This window comes from Delphinapterus leucas, chromosome 14 (assembly GCF_059928025.1).
Source record: "Delphinapterus leucas isolate spDelLeu-1000000601 "Yukka" chromosome 14, BTC_Dleu_Yukka2, whole genome shotgun sequence".
Taxonomy (NCBI): Eukaryota; Metazoa; Chordata; class Mammalia; order Artiodactyla; family Monodontidae; genus Delphinapterus; species Delphinapterus leucas.
Window position 1 is genome coordinate 34,708,692 of NC_143142.1, and position 16,302 is coordinate 34,724,993.

The window sequence follows — 16,302 nt, forward strand, 5'->3', positions numbered from 1 at the left end:
GTGAACAATCAGTTTTACTATGGAATCTGAATTATATGAACTTGAAAATCTAAAAAAAGGACTACCCCCAACTACCAGTTATTTAACTTTCCATTATATTACATCTGAGTCAGCATAATCTTTATTTCAAAATAGCATTTTTATTATATAAAAATGTAAAAATCCAGCAAAACCAGAAATACCGGATATATTTTCCTGGGCTTTCACATTTGTTGATTTTTATTCGCAATGCTTTTTCTCAATACAATTTACAACCTCATCCCCATTTGCAGTTTGATTATACAAGTGCTAAGTGGCAGAAAGGTCTAGAATAAATACACCGAGAAAGAGGCAAAGCTGTGAAACTAAGTTGCATGCAACAGGTCTATGAGGGGGCAAGTGTCTGGGAAATAAAACAGAGTAAGACAAAGTAATTGGAAAGTCTTAGCTCAAGTTCTTTTCAATCATCTTTGTCTTTCGCTCCATGTTTAAGGATGCGCGTGAACTCAATGTAATTGAAATTCCCCTTTTTGTCGATAGGTGCTTCTCTATACAGCTCATCCACTTCCTCATCTGTAAACCGATCTCCCATCGTGGTCAGCAGCTCTCGAAGGTAATCCTCCTGAATGGTGCCTGGAAGGCAGCAGAAAAAGGGAAGTTGCAAACACTTCCCGGCACTTTAATGATTTGGTTCTCAACTACGTCAATCTTACAAGATATTTCAGAACAAACATATTTACCTGAACAATATAAAGCAATATATAACCATATCCTTATCTTTTCCTATTATTTTTAGAGTTCTTTATTAATATTAGATTAAATCATTTACAAAGTCAGTTAGTAGATCATACGCTTACAAAATTAATTTGAAGCGAGTATTTTCCAGAGGAGAAAAAAGTACCTTGTATTTCAGAGATATTAAAAAAAAAAAAAAAAGGCAGATACCCAGAACAAAAGGGCAGCGTTGCCAAGGCCAAACGTGCACGAAGGACGGTGCAGTTTTAACAGGTAGCAAGGGGGAAGCAGGAAGGAGGATGCGAGGTATATGTGAGGAGGCGATGCGCGTGGCTGAGCAAAGGGTTAACGCAGAAGCAAAGGGGAAAAGGAGAGAAATCAGAAAACGGAACAGCAGGGCTTTCTTCACACATTTTTAAATAATAAGGGGAAAAAAACGAAGATTTTAATTGTCCAAGTTAGTTAACTACACTTTCTGGTGAAACTTAAAGTTTCTTGAAGCAGTATATCATCTAAGAAACACTATTTAAAAGAAAATTCTCCCTTTGACTTCCAGGAAGCTCAGAACCAGATTCAAAGATTAACACCACAAACCGTGTAGCTTTATGACCTACCCTGCGTTCTAGCCATTCTTGGTCGACTGTCCTATCGTAAATAATAGTTTCCCTCTACTCATTTTTAAAAATTTATATTTTGCTAATCTTTCTCATTCCCTAAAAAGTGTTTCACATAGTCTGGAATGAGGCTGGGCATAAACAAAGAGTGCTCACCAGTTGCTTCTTCATCAAAGCAAGCAAAAGCGTTTCTGATGACATCTTCTGGGTCTGTGCCATTCAGCTTCTCCCCAAACATGGTAAGGAACATGGTGAAGTTTATGGGCCCTGGAGCCTCATTCATCATGGCTTCGAGGTACGCGTCGGTTGGATTCTTCCCTAGAAAATCGCACATTTTAACATTTAAGGACGAAGAACTCATTTCAATAAATAATTATTCTGTTATTGTTATGTTCCCCAACATATTTTTAAAAGTTACATCACCATCACACGAAACTAATATTTCAATTAACTTACATTAAGAACATTTAAAAAAGACAATTTTTAACAACATAAAAAAATCTTTGATACATCATAAATAAAATGCATTCTGGGCTTAGGTTGAATACTGTCCATTCACTGCTACTTCCTGCAACTTTTCCTTCACTATTTTTCATTAAAAATAAAACACACACATGAAACTATGAACCAGGTAATGCCACGTTACTACATCTTGAATGCTGATAACATTAAAGACCCATCAGGGCATTTCAATATTGGTTATTTAAAAAATCTAAATATTCATATTTCTAACTGCAGTAAGTTGCCTATAATTGGTATGCTTCAAACAATTTATTTATAAGTTGGCCATTTAAGCTGAAACTATTAGGTTGGTTTAGAACTGGGAGCTTATTTTATTATTTAAAATTAATTAATTAATTAATCTATTTATTATTTATTTATGGCTGCATTGGGTCTTCGTTGCTGCGCGTGGGCTTTCTCTAGTTGCGGCGAGCGGGGGCTACTCTTCGTTGTGGTGCGCGGGCTTCTCATTGCGGTGGCTTCTCTTGTTGCGGAGCACAGGCTCTAGGCACGCGGGCTTCAGTAGTGTGGCGTGTGGGCTCTAGAGTGCAGGTTCAGTAGTTGTGGTACATGGGCTTAGTTGCTCCGTGGCATGTGGGATCTTCTTGGACCAGGGCTCGAACCTGTGTCCCCTGCACTGGCAGGCGGATTCTCAACCACTGCACCACCAGGGAAGTCCCTGGGAGCTCATTTTAAACAATGTTATGTTCTATTTGGTTGTCAGACATATCCCCAGATGCTGTTTACTCGTATTGCTGAAATATAGTCTTGTTTAGTATTGTTCATGATGGGAAATCTTAATCTCAGTTCCAAACAAGGACACTTCTCCCTCTTCTGGTATGGTGGTGAGGGAACTCCCCTGACCCTCCCCTCGAAGTTGGGAGAAATTCCCCTGGAATGGCCACATATGGTGGGAGTAACAAAGAGCTTCTTTTTGTCCTGGCATTTGTGAGGTCCACATGGTGCAGAAAAGCAGCACTGAACGAAGGGTCTGGAATAGTGGGTTTGAATCCCAGTTCTGCCACTGACTGTGTGCCCTGGGACAAGGTGGAAACTGTCTAGGGTTTAATGGACTAGTTAAACTTGGTATCTGAAAGGTCCCTTCCAACATTAAGTTTGTATGATTCTCCATGAAAAGAGCATCCATGTCAGCATCTCACTATTATACCCAACTAAGTGCTAATGACAGTCAAATCTAGAATTATGGTTCATATGTAAGTTTTACTCCCAGGAATTTGGGTGAAATTAAATGCCAAGTTGGCATCTGTCTTACTGCATTACAACCGTCACTCATTATACCTATTCAACATATCGATACAAAATTAGCCCAAAAATAATCTCAAGATTCTTCGAGTAAGTGAAAGTAGCTAAAAAGGACTACTTTTCTACCTCCAGATTTAACCCGACTCTCTTGCAGCAATTTTTTGGGGTAAAAAGTGTAACCCAAAGGTGTCAAGAGAACATGGGTACGAAAAAGACACAGGGATTTAAAATGAATTGGCTTAGGCTAAGCACCTATGGACATCAAGGCATCTAATATAATTTGTTGATTTAAAAGGTAAATATGTATCTCTAAAGGCATGGCATTCCCCAAAATGGAAGTCCCCAAAAGTCAGTCTCTTACTCTACCATCACTCATTCAACCAACAAAAATTAACTGAGCATCTACTAGGACCAGGGGATAGGCTTGAGTGTTCGATCTTTGTAATACAACTCAGGCCCTCAATTCTCCTCGGTGGCCTTCTTCAGTAGTGACCTGCTCCCCAAAGGACACTTAGTACTTAGCTATTCAGAGTGTGGAAAACACTGGGATCCACCCCACCTGCAAGTCAACAAGTCAGATCAGTATCTTGACTCAACTCTCACTCTGAATAAAGGCCATGTTGCAAGACTCAGCTCTCACTCTGAATAAAGGCAATGTTGCAAAATGTTAACAGCTCGTGAATCTGGGTAAAGGATGGATGCGTGTTCATTACACCGTTCTTTCAACGTTTTATAGGCTTAAAAACTTTCAAAATAACACGCTAGGAGAAAAAAATAAAAGAGACGAACAAAATCATGTGGTTACTAAAAAGAAAAAAGTAACAAAATTCTCTCTCTTTGTCCTCTGGCCCTTGAACTGCCCTTTCTGGCTCATGGTCAGACACAGAAACGTTAGCGTGCAGAGCCTACCTGTGGGCCATCCCTGACTTGTGCCCCCTTCCCTGCCCGTCATTCTGGCCTATCAAGAACCCCCTGACTTGATACTCCTTTCTTCCAACTGTAAAATCAGTGCCAATTCAGGCAGGACATGGAGGACTTTCCCCTCTTTCCTTAAGATCAAAATAACAAAATCATATAAGGAACAGTAAATTAACACCGACATAGCCAGAATGACAAAAGGCAGTTTATGTTTGCTTTAAATCCTGTATCTTTAAATGAAATATTGCCATTTGCAGCAACGTGGATGGGTCTAGAGATTATCATACTAAGTGAAGTAAGTCAGGCAGGCAAAGACAAATGTTACATATCACTTGTATGTGGAATTTAAAAAAAAAATTATAAATCAACTTATTTACAAAACAGAAACAGACTCACAGACATAGAAAACAAACTTACAGTTACCAAAGGGGAAAGGTGTGGGGGGAGGGATAAATTAGGGGTTTGGGATTAACAGATACACACCACTATACAAAAAATAGATAAACAACAGGATTTACTGCATAGCACAAGTAACTATACTTAATATCTTGTAATAAATCTACAGTGGAAAAGAATCTGAAGCTGTACACCTGAAACTAACACAATATTGTAAATCAACTATAGCTAAATAAATGTGTAAAAATAAATCGATAAATCTTCTAACTTTACATTTTATTTTCTTTAATTATAAAAAAAATATATAAATTGTGGAAGCCCCCTTCCCTGTGTTCCCTTTTTTTAGGAGCACTGCCCTTCCTCCCTGAGATGGTCGTTATCACTTATGACCGTTCACCTCTGTCATATAACCTGTCCTCAACTTTTATTACTTAATACATTATATTATTGTCCACACTTTTTGTTTAAGATTCTGGTATCTTGCCATCTAGTCATCCCCTGGCTTTTCACCTTGTAGACCTATCATGTTTAGCTAACAGGAACGGAAGCCTGCCTAGCCACAGTGGCAGCCAGGCCCCCACCCCTGAAGGCGTATCCTCTTACGACGGGCCAAGCCTCAGTATGGTGCCTCCCACCCAACATCTCTCAAGAGGCCTTTGAGACCAGGAGATTAATATCTGTACGTCACACAAAAAATAATTCATAAAACGCTAATTATTTTGGGGAAGCAGGAATATTAAGAACATAAAAGTCTACCTAGAGAAGCAAGCATATCATGTAAGTCTTCCTTGTCGATGAAACCATCTCTGTTCTGATCGATCATGTTGAAGGCCTCCTTGAACTCCTGAATCTGTGACTGGTCAAACATGGCAAACACGTTGGAGGTTGCGCGCTGGGGGCGCTTCTTGGTCTTGGTCTTTGCCTTTTTGCTAGACATGGTGGTGGTTTAATCCTAGAGTTAAAAAGAACAGAACATAAAGCAAAACCGAATGCATAAAAACATAAAGCAAAAAGAAAGAACTCACAACACCTAAAGTCAGTGAGAAAAAATATTTCAATGTATTGTAGAATTATTACTTTATTTGGGTGGGAATATACATATAAACTTTATTTCCAATGTCACAATTAAACAGCTAGGACAAAAGCAGTTTTGAAGAAACAGAATAGAAATGATTGATGTGGCTTCATCCCAAATTTCACGAACCTCATTTTTATTAAATGTGAATGAGTTTTAAAGCACATAGCAACAGATCGCATTTACCGAGTGCTACTACGTGCGAAGCACTGTTATGAGGGCAGAGGGCTCCCCTAAAGAGAAAGGCTCCAAAGCGGACATCTTACTTTCACAAGGATGGCCCCACTTAACCCTCACAACAATCCTATGCAGTAGGGACAGCTTTTAACTTCATTTACTACCAATACTGCATAACCTCTCTGAGTCTTGGTTTCTTCCACAAAATGGTCTGAAAACCAGGGAACCTCACTCGACCCTCAGTTTTACAGCGAAACACAATATCTACTCTAATGCAAGTGAGGATTAAATGAGATAACATATGCAAAGAGACTAGTATAGTTACTGTAAGGTACATGCTCAAAAGGCTCTCATTTAAAAAAAAACATCAATGGGACTTCCCTGGTGGTCCAGTGGATGAGACTCTGCACTCCCAATGCAGAGGGCCCAGGTTCGATCCCCGGTCAGGGAGCTAGATCCCACATGCATGCCGCAACTAAGAAATCCGCATGCTGCAACTAAAGATCCCGTGTACCACAACTAAATATTCCACATGCCACAACTAAGACCCAGTGCAGCCAAAATAAATAAATAAATATTTTTTAAAAAAATCATCAAAATGTATCTTTAGTCTTGTATCCCTTCTAGCTACATCCTCATTTCCCCTTTCCCTTGACAAAACTTTTAGAATAGTACTCTACTACTCAACTCTCTCCAGTTTCTCATCTTCCCAATCACTCCTCAATTCTCCGTAATACACCTTTAGTGGTGGCCCGATACTCTACTGAAAGCCACCAATGTTTTAAATGTCAAAAAGAATGGACACTTCTCCTTCCATTTTTTTTTTTTCCTTTGGACCACCACGTGGCTTGCAGGATCTTAGTTTCCCAACCGGGGACTGAACCCGGGCCCTGGCTGTGAAAGCTCCGAGTCCTAACCACTGACCGCCAGGGAATTCCCTTCTCATTCCATTTTTATTTGCAGTTTTAAATGATGTAAATAAATACAACACAAAAATACTCCTGGCTTTGGAATCAGAAAAATCTTGAGTCTGAATCTCAGCTTCACCATTTCTTGAAAACCCATGGACACCAGAATAATTGTTTGCTCCACTGTCTTTCGTATTCAATGTTCACAACTGCCCTATGAGGTAGGTAATACCTAGGTTAAAAAAAAAAAAAAAAATCAATGGCCCTTGTAAGAGAGGTGTGGCCTCTGTCCTCAGCTCCTGGGAGGTAATCTCTAAGCTCTTAGAATGTTCTGCCTGGTATATCTGGGGTCTTGGGTCACACCAGAGAGTCTAACAACGTGATTTATCATGGGGGCTCTGGGTCAGTGTTAATCAGCTTGGCCTCTAGAGGAACTGGAGACTGAAGTCAGCCTAGGAGCGGGGACAGTATCTAGGGGACAGAGCCGCAGTAAAAAACTATGGCTATGAAGGGTCAAGCAAGCTCTCTGGCAGGCCATACTCCATGCTCACCGTCACGCCTTGCTGCCAGGAGAGGTCAACACTGCCCATGGAAAGGACCACTGGAAGCTAAGCACTTGGAATTCTCCTGGACTCCATACCACGAGTCTCTTCCCTTGGTTGACTTTAATCTGAATCCTTTTACTGCAGTAAACCATAACCATAGGTGTAACAGCTTTCAGTGAGTTCTGTAAGTTCTAGCAAATTACTGAACCTGAGGGTCGTCTTGGGGAACGAAACTTGGAATTGGTGTCAGAAATGAGGGTGGCCTTGGGGACTGTTCTCTAACTCTGCAGCCTCGCAGTGTGAAAGCAGATGACTGGTGAGGGCAGTGGCTGGGCAAGGGAATTCTGGACCTGGGTCTCCGGGACTTCCGGTCTTGGACTTTTAACCTACATTGTTTTAGTTTGTTTGCAGTTTTTTTTTTTTGCGGTACACAGGCCTCTCACTGTTGTGGTCTCTCCCATTGCGGAGCACAGGCTCCGGACGCGCAGGCTCAGCCGGCCCAGCAGCTCCGCGGCATGTGGGATCTTCCCAAACGCGGGCACGAACCCGTGTTCCCTGCATCGGCAGGTGGACTCTCAACCACTGCGCCACCAGGGAAGCCCTGTTTGTAGTTGTGAAGCACATCAGCCTTAGAGTCCTTACTTTAACATTTCAACTCCTTCCCCTCCGGGCATACATGGCCTGAGTAAATGTTAATTTCTTCTCCTTCCTGTAACTAGCTAGTCATGTGACCTTAGTTATATTGAAGGTTCAATGGGAGACAGAATGTGGTCCACTAGCAAGGCACTTGACTCTGCTTTAATTCTTCCTCACATTCCAAAACTGCTGGATTAAAATTCTTTCTCATGCTAAAAATTCTATGATTCTATTTCTTCAAGATTCAAAAGATATAAAAGACAGTAGATCTGAAGCCAAGAATTAGTTCTCTCCCTCAGTATCAGCAAACTATGTCTGCAATAGTCATTTAGAAAAACCTCCCAAAGAGAAAATCTTTATTTTAAAAAAATAATCAGTTGTTTCATGCAAACGCTACCGCTAACCCAAAAGTATATTATATTTAAACATTTTTGAAACTTAGTTGGAGTTCTCCAAGAAGCTGATGCCAAGAAGAGACTGCACATGCAAGGATCTTTATTACGGAAAATGCCGGGGAGCGAGAATGAGGAGGTAACCCAGTAAGGCTAGAAAAGCCATTATACCGTGAGCAAGTCTGAGCCGCCATTCAAAACCTGTTACAGAGCAGGTATGGCTCAATGAAATGACACCATAATCTCTTTAAAAAGAAAAACAGTTTACGTTTTCTCTGTACTTCATTTAAAACCAGTGCACATTTATATTTGTATATAAATATACAAAGTACACACAGAAAATATCAACTGATAATAAAACCTCAGCTGAAAAGTGAGGCAAGGTTGTTGCAAAACAGTCAATCTAAAGAGAACTCTGGCGCCCAAAGAAACTACCACCCTCTCTGTCCTTAACTTCTGAGATAAATATCTTGGCTTTCTCCACTTTCTCACTTCCCACTCATCACAATCTGGCTTTCTCTTCTCTATTTGCAAGTGCTTTCCAATTGTCAAATCTGGTCTAAGTCTCCTTGGATCACTCTGCTATATTTGACACCATTTTATCCCTCTTCTCTTCAGGCCTCAACAACTCTTGGCCTTGATGAACTGTAACAGTAGAAATGAACTGTCCCAATGGAACGAGAGCCCAAGGTTCCCAGCCTTTAAGACTTTACACTCTAACAAGGGAGACTCCTAAAGATCACATTTAGTTTCAGTAAAATGCTGTATTTGACTTGGTGACACCAACCTCCTCTCAGTTCTATTTCTATGCCTGGTCCTCCTCCATTTTCTTGTTAGGCTCTTATCTTCTCCACTCACTTTAATATTCACGTTTCCGAGTATTCTCACAGTCCATGGCTTATTAAATTCTTTTCACTCTGTGTTCCTTGGATGATCTCATCGGCTCTCACTGTTCTGACAACACCTATGACTCCCACGTCTGTATCCTCAGGGCTGACCCTTCCCTTGAACTGTGGAATCAAACAGCCAATTGTGCTTGTGAAAGGCACCCATTTTGATATTCCAGACATTCAGAATCAACGTTAGAAACAAAATTCATTATCTTCCCCTCCTAAACTTTCTCAACTTTGTTTCCTGTAAGTTAATGGCACCATCGTTTACGCCCTCACCAAGCCAGAAACATGCAAGTCATCCCCGACTCATCCCTCTCACTGATGAACCAAGCCTGCTTCTTAAATATTCATCAGACTTGCTCATCTTCCTCATTCTTCTGCCACCACCCTATGCTGGGCCCTCATCACCTCTTTGTGTAGAATATTTCATTGGCCAACTAACCAACCTCCTTGCTTTTTGGTCCCCTCTAGACTATCCTTTATCTTCCAGCCAGAGGTGTGTAAAACATGAATACGACCATATCATTCCCTTTTGAGAAATTGTCGGCTCTCCACTGCCTATAGGCCAAAGTACAAGTTCCTGAGCATGGCACACACACCTTTCCCTGCTCTAGGATGACCCTTCAGCCTCATCGCTAGCCATTCTCTGCTTTGTACTTTTCCTTCAGCAACACCAAACTATTGGTACTAGTATGTTCCCAAGGCACCATGCAGTTTAACTCATGTATTTGTTCTCGCTATTTTTCTAGCCCCCAAATGCCTTAGGACCAGAGAGAATTAAAAGTCTACTCAACTTATGGCTACTACCATTTGCTGAGTGACTCCTATGCTAGGTACTCGGGTGCGCTAAATTCAACATGCCTGCTTTACACATGGAGGAACTGAATATCAAAATATGTTATTAAACAACTTGCCCAAGGTCACCTGGTGGCAGAGCTAGAATGCAACTCCATTTGTTAAAGGTGATTTTACCTATATATTTTTTACCTCATACAATTCTGCTAGTTATTTTTTTTACCACAAAAAATTTCTTAAACTTTCAGTACTTACCAATATAGTCCAACACTGATTTCTGAGCAGCTACTTTCCTCTAAATTTAATTCCTAGTGAAACTCTGTTTTCAAATAAATTCAAACTATGCTGGGGAAACCAATGTATAGACTAGAAGTGCACAGTGGAATGGGAAGAAAATAAGATATGAATGGCCCTCCCTGCAACCGTGCAATTGGGTTTATCACATGGCAGTATTTCCTATCAGTCATGGCTTTGGTTTGACATGGTAGGTAAAGGCTTGAAATCTTTACGTACGACTGTGAAATTACTACTTGACCTATAAACATTAAAGGAAAAAAACCCACCAAACCCCATCCTTAGTTACAAAAAATATCCATTTAGAACATAGCATATAAGGTAACGAATAAGCCTTAACGGGAATAAACAAAAGTCTTACTTCCTCTTCAAAATTTTTATTTCATTATTTTTGTATATTTCTGATATAGAGTGAACTAAAGGTTACATGTAGTATTTTTAGAGGTTAAAGAAGGGCAGGGATATAGGAATACGGGTATTATAGGTAGTTGTGGTGTCAACATATTTAGGTCATAATCTAAATTTTTGCAAAATCACCTGCTATACTGGTGAGCAAATCAAAACATGGGCACTATAATCATTAATAAGCAGAAACTGCTTGTGAACTTCATCCAGCCTATATGGCTTTATTGGAAGCCTGGAAAAGATGCTCATGGAGCATATTCTATTAGCTACCTATGAAACATCTAAGTCAGCTAGGTGCTGCTACCACATGGCAGGTAAATATGGCTCTCACAACAGTTAACCTCTGGTTTCAATCTTGGCTGCACATTAGAATCATCTTGGAAGTTTTTATTTTTTTTAAGTCTGTTACAATATTGCTTCTGTTTTTTATGTTTTTTGGACAGGAGGCACGTGGGATCTTAGCTCCCCGACCGGGGGTTGAACCCACACCCCCTGCATTGGAAGGCGAAATCTTAACCACTGGACTGCCAGGGAAAGTCCCATCTTGGAAGTTTTTAAAAAGTGATGTCCAGGTCCTGGTCTAGTACAACTGAAACTGAATGTCTACAGGTGAAGTCTATGAATCTGTATTTTTAAAATGCAGCAGGTGATTCCAATATATAGTGACGGTTGAGAACCACTGACTTAAACACTTAGAAGGCACTGACCTTGGTTCTGAGTTCTTGGCTGATGCCTTGTAATAACAGATTAATAACAGAAAAACAAACACACCGTTTATTAACACGTATACCTCATGTATACATGGGGAGACACCCAGGGAAAATCCAACTCTCAGAGGTGGCTTGGCACTCTGGCTTAAATATCATCTTCAGCTGAAGCCAAAAGAAGAAAGGCATGTGTGGAGGGGAGGGGCTAGGTATGGAAGGTTAGAGCACAGCATAAACAAGATTCAAGCCACGGCCTTCTCCATTAAGGGTCTAAAGCTGTCTCCAGAGAGTAACCTTTGTCCTGCCTGGTAGAGAGGGAAAGAAGAGCACCTTTGTAAATGTGTGTCCTGCTTTTAGGCACATTGGGGGAGGGCAAAGAGCCTTTCTTGTGTCTGCTTTCTTCTCAATTGCCTTCAGCTCAAAATAATCTTCATGCCAAAGTGGCATATCTTGGGGTGGCATATTCTGCCACCCTTCATAACTAATAGGATATTGTGAAAATGATGGAGTGCGACTTTGTCATAATATTGTAGATGTTGCCGGTTCTACCATGCTCTCTCTCAGATCACTCAATCTGGGGAAAGCCAGCACCAGGTCTACAGGGTACTATACACAACTCCACGGAGAGGTCCATGTGGCAGGGAACTGAGGCCTCCTGCCAACAGCCAGCACCAACTTGCCAGCCAGGTGAGTCAGCCATCTTGGAGGTTGATCCTCTTTCAAATGACTGCAAACCCAGCTGACATGTGGACTGCAACTCCAGGAGATCCTGAGCCAGACCAGAGCTGCCCAGCTAAGCTGCCCTGCAATTCCTGACCCTCAGAAGCTCTTTATTGTTTTCTTAAGGTGCTAAGTTTGGGGGTAATTTGTTATATAGCTACAGAAAACCAATAAAGCCGTTGTGTTTCCTTGGCATCTTTAATATTCAATAGGGCAATGCCTTTATTTCAGAATTATAGCCAAAGAATTTTTAAAACCTCAAAGGGGCCACAGCCAAGTTTGCACTGGGTAGGCAAATTTTCTATTCCTGGTTAGCAAATTTTAATTCCTTTTATTCGATTTCTCTCCAAGTTCTGTGGGTTCCTCTTTTAACTGCAACAGAGTCACCCCTTCTTCAACATTCCCATCACCCCCTAGATATGACTCCGCAAAATATGGCTTTTCTCTATGGTTTACCCATGGTTCAGCATAAACTCCACTGGACTCTCCCCAAGAAATCCATAACAAAAAGTACCTGGAACAAAGAGTACTAATAAGAGTGCTAAATATGTGCTAGACACTGGTCTAAGCATTTCATATGTATTAATATATGTAATTCTCACAACAACTTATTACATAGGCACTGTTATTATCCCCATTTCTCAAAGGAAAAATTAGGGCAAAGAGAATAAATAATCTGTCTGCAGCCACAGCTAGAAAAACGTAGAGCTTAGATGCAGGATCATACTCAGGAAGTCTAGCCCAGAGCTTGCACCACTAGCTCCGAACATCCTGCATGTAGGCGGCAGAATTTCTCCACCATGAAAATGTGGAGAGCTGGTTGGGGGTAAGAAGCAAAGCCACCACATCTAAAGTGCGGAACGGGGAAGAAAGACCCCAAAGCTGCCGGCAATGAAAATCATCCCTAGATATATGCTGTCTTCGAATCTTGGGAGAGGGACAACCGGCTCCATTTAGGGGATCCCAGTCCTTTTATCTTTCCTAAGCCCAGCAACCCTCACCTGGGACCTGTCCTTCAGAAGCTGCAGTTCCTCTTGTCCACACTGAGTCTCATTAAAGCATAAATGCGTACCGAGTAGGTCATCACAAAAGCTGTTTTATTCAACAGAGCCAGAACAAACAAGAAGCCGTGCACTTAACCATGAGGAACGTCCACCTAATGCTCAGAGAAAATGGGTGGCAGCAGGTGAACCCCTCAAGTGACCTTGGGCAAATTATCTCACCTCACTGGGTTTCAATTATAAATCGAAAGATAACCTATAAGTTTCTTTTGAATTCTAAAATGCTACAATTCTTTTCTTACCAAAGGACCACTGCAAATCCGTCCGAAACCAAGGCTGCCAAACTAATCCTCTAAACACCCCTTTCTTCATCTCACTCCCTTAGTGAAGAATCCAAAATGACTCCCGAATGTCTCTTACATAATCTTTCATTTCTCATCAAGTTTGCAAGACATCCGTGAAAAGGCCCCACTGATCTACCTATTTCCAACTATTATTCATTACAGTTCTGTTCCGTTCGGGCTGGTCTCCTTTTCACACGACACAATTCACACCTTTTGAACTTTTGGTCTTGTTACCTCCTACCACAGATACAGCCAGAAATACTAAGTTCTCCCCACCAGGGCTAAGTCCAAGGCCTTCAATGAGGTCACGATTCTCTTTTTCAGAAAACCTTTCCTGATTTTTGCTATTTGTCCTCTTCTTCAGTCAGCACGAATGAAGTAAATCTTTACAAGATGCAAGGTGCTGCGAAGAGTCACAACTCCTATGGAAATCGTTACATTTAGCCGGTATCAACTCGGCGCTACGGGAAGAACCACGCACCAGCGGACCCCTGTGCCCCCAAAGCATCCAGCCCTGTGGGCTAAGCAGACACCCAAACCCACCGACCGCGCCGGCGGGGAGCGGGGCTGCGGCCGCCGAGGCGCCAGGTGTGTGAAGCCGTCGGGTGACGCAGCGCAGGGGACAGGCCGACTCGGCCAGCAGGGCAGTTCCCCAGCCCGGTTCCATCTGCCCCAGCCTCCCGTACCCTCGACGTCCAGGCCCGGGCTGGCCGCGGCCGGACCTCCTCGCCGACCCTCCCTGACCCACCGACAGGTCCCGCAGTCCCCGCCCCGCCCGCCGGCCGGGGTCTGGCGGCGACGAGAGGTCGGAGGGGCGGGGCACCGGGGCGGCCCCAGGTGTGTCGCGCGCGGGGGCCGAACGCCACTCACCGCGGCCGGACACCAGCACCAGAAGCCGGACTGCCTGCTCGAGACGAACGAGGCGAAGAACGCGAAACTGCAGCGGGGCTGCAGTTTTAGAGCGGCGACACCCGCACTTCCTGCCTCGGTAGGCGGACCGGAAGTCGCAGCGGAAGTCGCGGCGGAATCCAACCCCGGGTGGGGGAATGCGCTGCGGTTCTCGCTCCGCTCGAGGCCGAGTCCACCTTCTCCACCTGGGCGCAGGGCTGGGGCCGACGACCACGGCTTGGGTTTTCGTGTTGTTTCGCGGGCCGTGCGGTCTGAGGCAGGCGCAGCGCGGCCGGGGCGCCGCGTCCCGCTCTCCTCCCCCGCCGCTCGCGGCGTGTCCCGCGGCCCTTCCGCATTCCCGGGCCGGCTCGGGGCGGGCCTGGAATTTGACCCGGCTGGGCGGGCGCGAGCCCTCGAGGTTTGGGGGTCTGCGGGCGCCGCCCACCCAGGGCTGCCCGAGTTAGCAGGTAAAAGTAGACCTCACCTGGTTACACTTGAACTTCAGATAAAACGAGCAAATTTTTAGGTTCCGTCCCGCGCCACACTGGGGAAGGTAAGAGGGCTGCGGCCGAGCGGTCTCCGCCTGCTTTACAGACTGCACGCGCAGACCGAGTTCTATCATTTACCTCTGTCCCTCCTGTTTTACCCCTCAGATTATCAGGTTTACGCCCTTACCAGGCCACGGCTGGTGACGTTTTCCCCTTTCAACCACAGGGAAGCTTTATTCAAGTTACTTGCTTTCCTTTGGTTCGTTAAAGACAATGCAGATTTACACACACACACACAAACGCGCACACACTATATAATGCTCTTGGTCAAAACGAAACCACCAAGCTACATAATTCAATTTTTGTTCTAGATATTGTTTGTGCCTATAACCTTCAAGTTCCCTTACCTTGGAATATTACAGATAGATACTACTATTTCCGGATAATGGAAGGTAGTCAACTTAATAGCAAACCTTCGTTGAGCACTTGTGATTGCCTGAACGTGTGTGGGATGCAGGGAGATGAACGAATAATCCAGTCTTATATTCTAGAAAAGTTTGATGAGAAATTAGATATCTTTGATCAGGAATTCCTATATGGTAGGAACCATGTGTTCAACACTATAGCAGTAGTTCTTAAACAGTAGCACCAATAAGAAAAACCTAGGGGCTACGTAAAAGATTCTGGAGCCCAGCCCCAGGTATTCAGATTCAGTAGGTCGAGGGTGGGGCAAGAATCTGCATTCCTAATAAGCCCCAGATGATGCTTATACCGTGGTCCTCGGAGTTAGCACTGCCCCAAGGTCCTTAACTGAATGCATTTTCTCAATGGAGTTTGAAACCAATTGTTGAGAAATCATATCTGGTTCTAAAATATTTACTCTTTTCCTTAGCTGTAGTCTGCCCTTTGGTCCAATAATTTAAATATTTTTCCACTCCTGAGAACATTTTGTCTTCTGAGGTCTTTGTCAGAGAGCTCTTCCAAGTATGGTCTATTACTGTACCATAAGCCCTCACCCTGGCCACCTTAATTAAGATCATAGCTGAGACACTCTGTACTTTGACTTTGATCTCCATATTTGTTTCTAGAACTGCTTTCCAACACAGTGGTCACTAACCACATGTGACTATTTAAATGTAAATTAAAAACTCAGTTATATTAGACACATTTTAAGTGCTCAATAGTCACATGTGACCTAGTGTCCTTATTGGACAGCACAGAGAGTGCATTTCCATCATCACAGAAAATTCTACTGGATAGCACTGTTATAGAAAAATAATCCTAGGGTATAGTGTTCTCTCTAGATTCAAAAGAAAAAATATTAATGAAAAGCTGAATATCTAAATACCAGATAATTGTTTATTGTGGTCATTAAAAAGAATGGTTTAAAAAAAGGTAATATACTTAAAACTTGAAACAAAAATGGTGGGTATGCCAAAACATGACAATTTAAGATATATTAAACTAAAAAACAAGGTGTATATTCACTACGACTACAAGATGTATGTAGATAAATGTGAAAGAGAAGTTATGATGCCTATTATTTGAGCAGGCACATATAAACCTAGGATAAAAAGATACAGGGACTTGGGAAAACTGGCTGTTTCTTCAATATGGGATTAGCTTCA

General features: G+C 42.6%; 1 protein-coding gene across 2 annotated transcripts; it reads right to left on the minus strand.

Annotated features, from left to right (window-relative positions):
- Positions 1 to 120: 120 nt before the first annotated feature.
- Positions 121 to 14,321, minus strand: LOC111162912 (myosin regulatory light chain 12B). Of its 2 annotated transcripts, none has more exons than XM_022551214.3 (4): positions 14,169 to 14,301; positions 5,163 to 5,358; positions 1,485 to 1,646; positions 121 to 612 (listed from the first exon to the last, which is right to left on the minus strand). In XM_022551214.3, the coding sequence occupies exons 2-4, from the start codon at positions 5,341 to 5,343 to the stop codon at positions 440 to 442; spliced, it is 516 nt and encodes a 171-aa protein (XP_022406922.1). In that variant the 5' UTR covers positions 5,344 to 5,358; positions 14,169 to 14,301; the 3' UTR covers positions 121 to 439. The 2 variants fall into 2 exon arrangements, with proteins under 2 accessions (XP_022406922.1, XP_089751073.1); XM_089894947.1 differs by having other exon boundaries at positions 435 to 646; positions 14,169 to 14,321.
- Between the last annotated feature and the right edge of the window lie 1,981 nt (positions 14,322 to 16,302).

Bases quoted from the DNA above. Each gene is read 5' to 3' on its own strand.
- LOC111162912 (XM_022551214.3), bottom strand. From the start codon at position 5,343: ATGTCTAGCAAAAAGGCAAAGACCAAGACCAAGAAGCGCCCCCAGCGC. The intron at 1,647-5,162 runs GTAGACTTTTAT...GCGATTTTCTAG, and splicing joins TGATATGCTTGCTTCTCTAG to GGAAGAATCCAACCGACGCG. The intron at 613-1,484 runs GTGAGCACTCTT...GCTGCCTTCCAG, and splicing joins CTTTGATGAAGAAGCAACTG to GCACCATTCAGGAGGATTAC.